General features: G+C 45.3%; 1 protein-coding gene across 1 annotated transcript; it reads right to left on the bottom strand.

Annotated features, from left to right (window-relative positions):
* Positions 1-5,193: 5,193 nt before the first annotated feature.
* On the bottom strand, positions 5,194-6,084 carry LOC140916548 (olfactory receptor 52E2-like). The gene has a single exon (XM_073358237.1). The coding sequence runs from the start codon at positions 6,082-6,084 to the stop codon at positions 5,194-5,196; it is 891 nt and encodes a 296-aa protein (XP_073214338.1).
* Positions 6,085-12,236: the final 6,152 nt, after the last annotated feature.

Genomic DNA, 12,236 nt, shown 5'->3' on the forward strand with positions numbered 1-12,236 from the left:
CAGCTCATTAAATAACATCAGCCCCAGAACAGATCCCTGTGAAACCCAACTTGAGACCTCCTTCCAATCTGACAGCATTCCATTAATAGTTACTCTTTGTTTGTGATTGTTTGAACCAACCATCTATCTTCTTAATGGTAGTTCTACTGAGTCTGCATTTCTCCAGCTTACTTATTGGAATGTCACGTGGGGATATGTCAATATACCTGGACTTTAGCATGGCTTTTATGTCCATCGCTTTCCCCCCATCCACCAGTATGGTTTGGTATGATTTGTTTTTGCTCTGCCTTCCTATCATCTGTTACCAGCTCACTTTCTCCACTGAGTAGCAGACCCTTACCCTCTCTGATCTTTCTTTATAGTCTGATATTTGTAGAACCCCTTCTTGTGATCTCTAACATTTCTTGCCAGCTATAACTCATTCTTTGCTTTGGCTTTCCTGATTTTGTACCTACACACATGTGCTATTGCCATATATACTTCCTTTGTGACATGCCCCTCCTTTCATTTCCTGTATGTATTCCTTTTGGTTTTTAACTAGCTAAAAAGTTCCTTCTGTGGACACATTTGAGTGGCTCTTCTTATCTTTCCACTGCATCTGAATAGCTTGATTCTGAGCCTTTGGAATTATATCTTTTTTGGAACTGCCAGCCCCCTTCTACTCCTTTTCTTTCTAATTTGTCTTTCAGTGGAATCTTGACTACTATTTCTCTGAGTTAGTTGAAATCTGCCTCTTTGAAGTCCAGTGTCTGTTTTGTTTGCATGTCCTCCTTTCCTTAGAATCTTGAATTCTATCAGCTCATGTTCACTTCCCCAAGTTCCCCACCACTTTCACTTTGCAACTAAATAATGTTGGTCAAAACCAGAACCACAATCAATGACCCCCCCAACATGTTTTCTTAACTTTCTGATTCAGAAAGTTGTCACTGTTGTGGGGCAAGTACAGCCCATTCACCTTTGGCGCAGGGCAAGAATGTTATGGCCCCATGACTAAGACTTCCTGACTAACCTTTGCCTCACAGCGATAGGGCCCAGTGATCCAAGTAAGTGTGGCTGTGCTTGCCTTTTGGGTGATGTGCCCTCATGGTCAGGGGCAATAAGCTGCTATTGCCCTCAGGGCAGATTGGCTTAGTGGGCACAGTCAATAGGGCCACCTTTGCCTCCGGGGCAAGCTAGCTCTTGGTCAGCAGGTCAGGTCACATGGGAGGTATCAAACTGCACCCCTTTCAGTATGTCGCCCTGGGCCATTGCTGAACTGCCCATGTCAAAGGCCGGCCCTGTGTTTGACCCCCAATCTCATCATGATAACTCAGGACAGTGGCTATGGTGCTCGGCACTTTCTCCACACCAGTCACTTCCCTGACCCACTGATCATTGATTACAGCCAAACCACCTACAATTGATTAAACAGCAATTGCAAGAAAAATAAGGAACAAACAGAAAGAAATATGGGAAACACGGAACCTTCCCTACAGGCATGTAAACCACCACAAACAGCTGTCTCTGGGGTGTGAGAAAAGTTCAGTCTGTTCCCCACATATCCCAGGCCTCCCCTCAGACTTGGGCTGTGGTGTGGTGATACCATGGGTGAGAGACCTGCTATGACAGGTTTCAGAGGAACAGCCGTGTTAGTCTGTATTCGCAAAAAGAAAAGGAGTACTTGTGGCACCTTAGAGACTAACCAATTTATTTGAGCATGAGCTTTCGTGAGCTACAGCTCACTTCATCAGATGTTTACCGTGGAAACTGCAGCAGACTTTATATACACACAGAAATCATGAAACAATACCTCCTCCCACCCCACTGTCCTGCTGGTAATAGCTTATCTAAAGTGATCAACAGGTGGGCCATTTCCAGCACAAATCCAGGTTTTCTCACCCTCCACCCCCCCACACAAATTCACTCTCCTGCTGGTGCTAGCCCATCCAAAGTGACAACTCTTAACATAATCAAGTCGGGCTATTTCACTGCTATGACAGTGGCCACACTCCCTCAGGCTCTAAGTGGCAGGACCCTTCTGCCCAGCATCTTCCCTCCCATCGGGTTCATGTCCCCCATTCTGAGTCCAGCCTTCAAAGTCCTCCTGTCTCGCAGTGTCTCCCTGTGCTGGCCCCTCTCCCCATGGCCCCACCTTGCTCTCCACAGCCACTCATCATGCTTGGCTGCCATGTTACTTGTGGCATGGCTGCATCCACTCCCCTGGCTATGGCCTTGCTGCACCCTGCTGTAGCTCAGCCCTGGTTCCCCATCAGGGCCGGATTAACCTTTTGTAGGCCTGGCGCCAAACATATTTGATTTGATTGAGACTTCCACTCAGTCCCTAGAGAACAAACTGGGCTAGCATCAATATATCAAAAATACTTTTGAATTTAGTGTACTTGTGTGGGCGGGTGGGTGTTGTTTGTTAGTTTTTTCTTTTTTGTTTAAAAGCTCATGACCTGCTTGGGGCCCTGAAAACAAGTGCTTAATTGGCACATTTATGAGCCATATTAGGCCCAAATGTAGCCTTCAGTGGAATTTCATCTGCATCTCCCCCCGCCCCCCTCCCACCCAAAGTTATGTTTCGTTTTTTGAAAGCTGGATTTTCTACTTTGGTACAATAATGTTTAAAAAAACTTTTTTTTTTTTCACAAAAATTAGTTTCTTTAGCCTATTTCTCCCTTTGCCTCACCATCTCTCATAACTTCAAGTGAACCAGTAAAGTTACCGGGGTGGGGTTTGGGGAGGAATTTGCTGCTGATTGTTTTTTTGCAGGAAGAAAGGGCCACTAAGACACACGCACACTTTTCCATCATAATGCAACCTCAAGCTCCTACCTCGACCTTCACCCTGGGTTCTTCCCCTCTCCTGCCCCTCCTTCTGTCCCCCAACCCCACAGTTAACTCCCACCTTCACACAGGGGTCCTCCTCAATTACCCTGCTATTGCCCAGCCCCCACTTTCAAGCCCAGAGCCGTCACCTCCCTCCCTTTGACTGCCTGCTCCATGCAGAGCCAACCCCACCTTCAACCCCGTCTCTCCTTTCTGTTCTCCCTTTGCACCCCCACACAGAGCCAACTCCACCATCAACCCAGACTCTCCCCTCCCTCCCTCCCTCCCTCCCTCCCTCCCTCTGCCCCATACACAAAGCCAACCTTCACACCCTGCTTCTCCTAAGCTCTGACCCCCATAAAGTCACTGCTAGCTTGCCCCATTGCACCTGGACTTGCCCTACAACTGCCCCTTCCTTCCAAAGTGTTCTCTAACCCCTCCCCTCCCAGAGTAGGAGGGAGTTTCTGGGCATTCCCACTGGCAGTGGGGAGCAGCAACCAGCCCCACTGTCACCACCTGCCCCTCCGCTGCTCCAATGTTTGGCTCCAGTCTGCTCAGCCCCCCCACAGCTCTGCCTCAGTGGTGCTGCTCTGCCTCCAGCCCAACTTTGGCTCCGTACTGCAGCTTCCAGATTTGTACAGCCTTAATAGCCCCAAATCACTTAAAAACTAACCCCAAAGTAGCCCAATCTATCTATTGAGACAAAGGTGTTTTTTTTTTTAAACACATTGGTCTCTACATCAAGTAACAGATGAAAGTTTTTGTTAGATACCTAAGTACAAACTGGATTTAAAAAAAACAAATAATACAAGTCCCAGCAGGAGATCATCCACATTAAAAACAAAGCGAGATGAAAATCAAATCACATTCAAAACCCCAATGTTGGTACTTGTATCCCAATTGAGGATTGGCAGATATTTCAAACTAAAAATAGAAAATGTTAAAAATAGCCCCAAAGTAGCCCAAAATGTATGTAGTGCAAAAACAAAAAAATATATTTATTTCTAATGCATTGAATCATGGTACTCAATGTCCATATTTTGAGTTGAATTAGTTTGTTACTGTTAGTTGCTAAAAGACAATATTTCATCCTTGCTGTGTTCGTCAGAAGGAGAATGCTTCTGCTGCTAGTCATACGTCAGCAATGACCAGTGCGATCATTTCTTTCATTGGTGTAAACTATTCTCAACAAATTCTGTGTTGTTGCATATATGCCCTAACAGAAAGCATGTTTTCTAAAAGTTCCTCTTCCAGCCTTTTGCGCAGTTTTGTTTCAATCAAGTTCAGCTGAGATAGCAGTCTTTCAACTTCAGCATTGCTAGAAGGTAATGACAGCAAAAACAGAGCAAATGAGCCAAGTTCACCAGAGACTTTGTCCTCAGCAGCATTTATGTATTTGAGAACCTCAGTCCAAAACTGCTCAACTTGGTTGTCCTGAGTATGAGGCCAGTGAACCACTGGCAAAACTCTCCACTGCTGCTCCAACTTTCCAGTGTCTCCACAAAACAAAGGCAAAAATGAGATCACCCAATCAACATCGTGCAGGGCTGAGCAGAGTAGAAGGACTTAGTACTGCAAGTGATTCAATCACCAGGATGTTTGGTGGCCATCCCTGTTTCATGACAAACCCCAACATGAAATTTTGACACCAATTTTTGATGCCTTAGAAGGCGGGAACGGTTAGTGTGTGTTTTGAAAGTCCAAGCTGAAAAGCGACAACCAAATGAACTGTTAAAAGTGGTAAGTTTTTGACCCAAAGGTGACGTTGTAGTTAAACACAGTGGTCCAGTTCTCAAAAACACAAAGTTTCATAACTCTCACCAACAAGATCTAGTAGAATGTCCTCAATTCCTGCAGAAGCTTTCCTGTATTAGTTTCCCCTCCAGGCCTCCTGAAGGATTAGACGTAGAAAAATCAGGTAAATTTTGTTCACAAGATTGCTGCACATATGATAATAAAACATTGCTTCCATTCATCCAAACTGATCCAGGCCCTATTCATACAGTGACTAATGGAAAGCCACCATGAGTCAGAAAGCTGCAGTATATTCTGGTGGTCTGGAAGTCATGGAAAGGCCAACAGACAGGGTTTGTGGGGGTTTGGGGCTGACAGGTGACCCTGAAAGAGGTCAGGGAATGATCAGAGAGATGGAATTCAGCAACCAAAAGAACAGTGCTTGGTCATAGAGCGATAAGACCTTAGATGTGAGGATGTTCTCACACTGTGAACTACCAATTTCCTGAGCTTAGCCAAATTGAGACAGAGCACTCTTGTTTAACGAGATCTCCTTTCCCACTCTTGTCACACAGGTTTAAAATCAGTGGCCCCAGGTGATTACATTCTGCAGGTGTATTTGCCCACTTTGTCACAAATCTCTTTGGTTTTAGCTCCATAAATGATAGGGTTGAGCATGGGGGGGGATGACAAAATAGAGGTTGGCCAAGATGATGTGAACCTGCGGAGCGATGCCCTGACCAAACCGGTGTGTCAGAATGGAGAAGAGGGAGGGAGTATAAGACATCAGCATCACACAGATGTGGGCTGTGCAGGTGTTGAGGGCTTTCTGGTGGGCTTTCTTGGAAGAGATTCTAAGGACAGCCCTGATGATCAGACAGTAGGAGAGGGCAATGAGTGTCAGGTCTAAACCGATGACTACAAATCCTATAATTAAGCCATACATCCTATTGACTGCAATGTCCCCACATGATATATTTGCCACAGCTATGTGCTCACAGTACGTGTGGGAGATAATGTGGTTTGCACAAAATGGCAGCCTGCTCAGGAGCAGGGCCAGGGGCAAAATGAAGAGAACAGCTCTTATCAAACCCACTAGCCCTAGCTTAGCTATTTGTGTGTTGGTGACAATGTTGGCATATCTCAGAGGGTTACATATGGCAACATAGCGATCAAAGGCCATTGTCACGAGGACGGCTGAGTGCATAACAGAAGCTGCATGAAGGAAGAACATCTGGGTGAGGCAGCCACGCACAGTGATGCGTTTCAAATTGAACCAAAATATACATAATGCCTTTGGCATCACGGAGGTAGACATGCCGATATCTGTGAGCGCCAGCATGCAGAGCAGCAGGTACATCGGCTTGTGCAGGGTCTGCTCTTTGCCTACAACAAACAGAACGGTGACATTTCCCAACAGACTGATAATGTAGAATATAAAGAAAGGGATGGAAATCCAGATGTGGTCAGCTTCCAGGCCAGGGATGCCCAATAGGATGAATGTTGAAGTGCCAGAAAGGGTGAGGTTGAAAGTTGCCATGAGATGATTGACGTGTTGATCAGGCTCGGAAATGCTCCAGGTGCCTGTGAAGGGAGAGAAGCACAGTGAGGGGGGTTACATGCTTTATAACAAGTACTACACTAAATATTTTATAGGTATTACCAATCTAGAAAGGGGGGTGAGCAGTGAGGTGACAAGATTTGCAGATGACAAAAGATTATTTCGGTCATAGTCAAGTCCAGAGAAGTCCTCTCAGGGAGCTAACTAACCAGGTAAATGGGCAGCATGATGGCAGATGAACTTTAATGTGAATAACTGCAACATGTACGCCCATTGGAAGAAAAGCTTGAATTCCTCACACACCTTACAAATTTCTAATTTAACTGTATGAACGCAGGACAGGGTCCTGGGGTCATGGTACACAGCTCTGGGAAACCCTAATCACAGAATTTATTAGTCTCTAAGGAGCCACAAGTACACCTTTCCTTTTTGCGAATACAGACTAACACATAAACTGTGGTAAACATATAACACGTAAACCGTGGTAAACACAGCTGCTACTCTGAAACCTAATCGCAGAATGAGCATGGACAGAAACTAAGCAAAACATTGGGGTACAGGAGGAATGAAATGGGGAATTGTACAGAAAATACACTGCCATGAGATTAATATTTCACCCTCCCATGGACTCCTCTGTGTACTCCAGGGCATGCTTCTCACACTGGAAACTTTAGGATACAGGGGTTCAGGCAAGGGCAACGAGAATGATCAAGGGCTGGGGAATCTGTCATATGGAGAGAGATTGCAAAGACTGGGATTGTTACCTTACAAAGGAGATGAATAAGAGGGGATATGAGAGAAGTCTGTAAAATACTGACTGGTAGAAAGTACATGGAGAATTTGTTCCCCCTGTCTTATAACACAAAATCAAGAGGACATTCAAATAAACTGAAAAATGGCAAATTCAAAACAGATAAATCAAGAATGCTTTCTTCACTAAATGACTCATTGGACTGAGGAACTCATTTCCACAAGAGGTAGTCGAGGCCGTAAACTAAGTAATAATCAGGAAGGGTTTGGACATTTACATGGATTGTGACATTATCCAGTTAGAATACTTACAGCTAAATAAATATTTTGGAAAGCCTATACACCCACGTGTTTCAGGGCCTGAGATAGTCTTTAGCTGTGAGGTATTAGGGTGACAGCCTCATGATGGACAGGTCACCCCCCACCCGAATCCACCCACTGCTGGGTTTCTTCTACCTTCTTCTCCAGCACCTGGGGCTGTTACTGTCAGGGAGAGGACACTGGACTAGATGGACCATAGGTCTGATCCACGATGCAATTCCTGTGTTCGAAAGGAGCCAAGTTTCCACCATGGAAACAGGCATTATCATGCTGAGCTATGACTGTGCTCAACAGAATGGGCACAAAGGACACAAGAGTCTTGGTATTTAGGGCTATAGGCCTGCACCTCTGTTACTTCCCTTGTGTCTTTTGTTGGCACAGTTTCATGTTGGCACCCAGCTTTGTGTGAGACATAAGTTACAGGTGTAAACCGACAATTGTAAGCAGAAACGTGTCAGCAAATCAGGTGCTTACCCTTCTCATGCCTGAATATTGATGAAGTTTGTAGATGACTCAAAAATTTGAGGATGGTAAATAATGAAGAGGATAGTTCCATGATTCAAAGCTACTGGATTGGTTGGTAAACTGGGTCGAAGCAAACAATATGTTTTCTAATATAAACATGTAGATAGATACCTACATCTAGGAACATGTAGATGATGCTTACATGATGGGGGACTCTCATGGGAAGTGCAGTGACTCTGAACAGGATTTGGGGGTATGAAGGAATAATTTGCTAAACATGAGCCCCCAGTGTGACCATGCAGCCAAAAAGAGCTAGTGTGTTCCTGGGATGATAACCAGGGGAAGCTCAAGGAGAGGTAGAGAATTTATTTTACCTCTGTATTTGCACTGGTGCGACTGCTTCTGGAATCCTGTGTCCAGTTCTGGTGCCTAAAATTAAACATAGATGTTGATACACTGAAGAGGCCAAGTATTATTAGAAGGTTAAGAAACCTGCCTTATAGCAATGGATTGTCATCAAGTCACCCCTTAACCATCTTTGGTAAACTAAATAGACTCAAAAATCTCAGTCTGCTAAGTACCTACACAGGGAACAAATATTTACTAATAGGCTTTTCAGCCTAGCATACAGAGGTGTAACATGATCCAATGGCTGGAAGTTGAAGTTAAAGAAATTCTGCCTGGAAATAAGTTGTACATTTTTAAATGGTGAGCATAATTAGCCACTGGTACAATTCACCAAGGGTCTTGGAGGATTTTTCATCACTGAGAAAGTTTAAATCAAGGTTGGATATTTCTCTAAAATATTTGCTCTAGGAATAATTTTGGGGAAATTCTCAGGCCTGTGTTATACAGACCGGATAATCACAATCCCCTCTGGCCTGGGAATCTATGAACATGTCCCCAGGAATTGCCTGGAGGCATTTTGCCTGCAAGCTTGTGTCTGAGATTAAGGAAGGCATTTATTATTTTCATGGCGATGGCACCTGGGAAATCTACATTAGATGTGTATTTCATGAGGAAGAGAGATCTTTTGAGGCACTGCATGGATGAATGTTTTAAGAGAGAAAAATAATGACTTGACCACATGAAATCCTTGCTATTAATGACTAATAGAGGTGGCTAACAAATGGGCCCAGAGCATCCTGGGTTTAATGTCTGTGTTCCAGTTGCCCACTGCTTCTGGCAGCTGACAGTTGCTCCTGAAAATGAGTGGTGTTTATATAGGCCCTGATATGTCCCAGAGTTGCCCACTCTTGTTATACAATGTGCATACTTCTCCGCTTGTGCATTGTTCCTGTGCAGCAGTCCCTGAAGCCATGCACATTGTGTATGAATGCACCAAGATCAGCAGCAGACGTGCCCTGGCATTTGCCACTCCCTGTGTGGGATTTCTCACTGGTGAGACACAGTCACTGGTCTCCCTCCAGACAATAGAGAAGGTGTCACAGGAGGCACCTCACCCACTGCAGAGGAAGAGCTGTGTGTGGTGTGGGGCAACCTGGAATGTGTAGGAGCCAGGGATGGCTGGGGAGCATGGAGGAGACACTGGTAACCAGCGTGCTGTTGGAAACAGGGCAACCTGGAATGGGGAAGGAGAATGCGGGCACAGGGTCAAAATATGATGGGAAATTGAAACAACTGAGGAGCAAAGAACAATGTTTCCTTTCACCAGTGAAATGCCAACCATCACGAAGAAAAATTGAATTTCAGCATCTCTACTCACTTGTCCATGAACTCCCCACTCTCTGTCTCCACAACCACCAGTGTTGACCGCTTCTCTGTGTACATCCACCTGCCTGCCCCCAACAACCTCCAGTACTTCTCTGTGTACATCCACCTGCCTGCCTCCACAACCTAAAGTGCTGACTGCCTGTTCAGTCTGTCCCCCACCCTCCCAACTTCCAGCCCGGCCACACCGTGATACTCCTCACCCAGGACCAAAGCCAGGTGACAGACCCCACAGTGACCGATCACAGCAATATCTCCTCAGACGAGGTTAAACTCAGTGTCGGCCTGCGCCAGGGAAAAGGAGGAGATCATCCTGAAATGCCTTTCTGGGGGCTAAAGGAACCCCAGCAGCAGCTCAGCCTGTGCAGGGAAGGAGAGGGACAGACCTGGTGGGAGGGAGAGAGGATGTTGAGACTGAACGGAGCCAGCTTGAGTAAATTTTCCTCAAATTGACATAAAGCTTGAATGTATTGCAGCCAATTACAAACCCAGACACACCTTCCTGAGGCTGCTTTTCCATGTTGTTAATTGATGATGGTGCCACAAGACTGTAGTAGTTAAATCTGTTGTGTTTCTGATAACATTAAACAGTTCAAGTACCATGCTGGTGAATTCCTGCCCAGATAGTTCTTGGTTTGGGCCCTGGAACCCTTTCTAATCCCTCAGCAATAACTTTCATTAAGAAATGGGAACTCACCAAAATCCACCCAGCATAGAGAAGAAATCTCCTTACGGCGACAGGAAGGCAGAGCCCTGAGAATGAGTGTATGAATCTCATCTGTCTGACAGTTGCTGTGCTGGGCAGTGACCTTTATCATTCTCCTGTATATTCCCTTCAGACTCTCAGGTTGTCCAGGGCTCCTGGATAATTCCCTCTGCTCTGTGAGCAGTGAGAAGAGAAGAAAATAGACCCTGGAGAACTTCAGCCTGAAAGCCTTTCCCGGGAGCAAAGAAATTATTCGCCTATAACAGGCACTCATATTTTTAGGGCAAACTGAGTGTTGCAGACTCTTCATCATAGCAACTGGCGATGGCTTTCTTTTCTGTGTGTAATGTACTGCCATCTGCACTATGTGTGGGAATGCTGCCACAAATTATGGGACCTCTGAAAAGTCACTGCCACTCTGTTGAGGGCAAATGATGTGATACTGAATTGATGTGAACCAAAGCGTGTGGGAAAGGCTTTCTTCTCCCAGCATTCTGGCATCAAAGGTATTTGCCATTATCTAAAGTTGAATGTATCTCTCTCAGCTCCCAACTCTTCTAATAATTCATCTGCTCTCTGCATCAGGTGTTGATCTTTCAGAAATCGATGCAGACACAGGTTCTGTTATCCTGCGTCCGCACTAGTACCATGGGACTTCTCCACTCAGTGTGCAATTCTTTCACTAATCCCAGGACCAAATGATGTGGAAGTCATCTTACAGGTCATCCCACATTTTATGAAGGAACTTCCATGGAGTTTCCTGGATTTGTTGCCTGGGGGTTATTTGAGTATGGTGGAAATTTAGGTAGGTGTGCCCTGAAAACATAGCGGTAAAGGAATCAAACAACTGCTACATCTGGATCTTTCATTTGGGCTACAGTCCTTTCCCCTTTCTTGTGAAACAGGTGCCTGTGGACCTAATTTGGGCTCTGGAGGGTATGAGTGTGATGGGTTGTCACCCCTGGGGTACAGTCTGGGAGCTGTGGGAATTGCTGCATCCGTCTAACTACCCAACTGGACTGTCCCTGCTCACGCTGCTTTTCTGGAGATACAGATAGCCTTACCAGGCCCTGTTATCACCCAGCATGACAGCAGATGGTGATACAAACCCAAATGGAGCTACTTGAGGGCCTACCCAAGACACCCAAACACGAACAGCATACACCAGCCAATTTCTCAGCTCCCCAGGTTTGCCCTCCCACACAGGAAAGTAATCCCCAAATTATACTGTCTTGCACTGCACAGGGGTCTGTCCAATAGAAGCTCATTAATAGAGTTTGCCCTTCCCTCAATGTTGGTAGGATATGCAACAAAGCAGTGCTAACCAAGCTGAGATTTTCTCTAGCTCAAAGGCACACTTCACTCAAAGGCACACTGGTTTAGATAAAGCCCCTCTCCCCCTGCCCCCCCAAAAAAAACTATTTAACTACAAAAAGATATATTTTAAGTGGTTATAAGTGTTAGCAAACAGATCAAAGCAGAATACCTAGCAAATAAACAAAATTGTAAACTAAGCATAAGATACTAGATAGACTGGATAAGAATGAACAATTTCTCACCCTAGCTTGTGATACAAGCTGTTCACCAGGTTTCCTTACACAGGCTAGAAATCCTTTTAGCCTGGGACCAGTTTTCCCCCAGTTCAGGCTTTGTTCCTCAGGCGTTTCCAGGAGCTCTCTTGTGTGGGGTATGAGTGAGACAAATAGATGATGTCACACCCAAATATAACATTAACATGTGGTGGGAATCCCTTGTTCCAAAAACAGTTCCAAGTCTGGTTTGTGGAAATATATAGGTACCCAAAATGGAGTTCAGTGGTCTGGTCACATTCCCTTGCCTGCTCTGCTGGGTCATAGCAGCCATTATCCATAGACTGTCTGGAGCGTTCTCAGGAAGGCTCACCAGGTGGGAGATAAGCTCATTCTTATGTTCTTATCTCAGTTTCCTTTTCCTTCTTTGGCTGCTGGACCTCACAGTCGATGGAGCCCACATGCCTCACTACCTCAAAAAGATCTTTGTCATGGAACCAGTAATTTGAACTGCAAGCTTGGTAGTAACAATAACACTCAGTCACCCAGTTTGAACACTCACAGCTGCACCTATTTGTAAGGCTGTCTCTGTACTTGTGCATTTAACAAAATACTTCTAGCAAACACCC

Source organism: Lepidochelys kempii, chromosome 1, assembly GCF_965140265.1.
Source record: "Lepidochelys kempii isolate rLepKem1 chromosome 1, rLepKem1.hap2, whole genome shotgun sequence".
NCBI lineage: Eukaryota > Metazoa > Chordata > Testudines > Cheloniidae > Lepidochelys > Lepidochelys kempii.

Coding starts and splice junctions, on each gene's coding strand:
- LOC140916548 (XM_073358237.1), bottom strand. CDS start 6,084: ATGGCAACTTTCAACCTCACCCTTTCTGGCACTTCAACATTCATCCTA.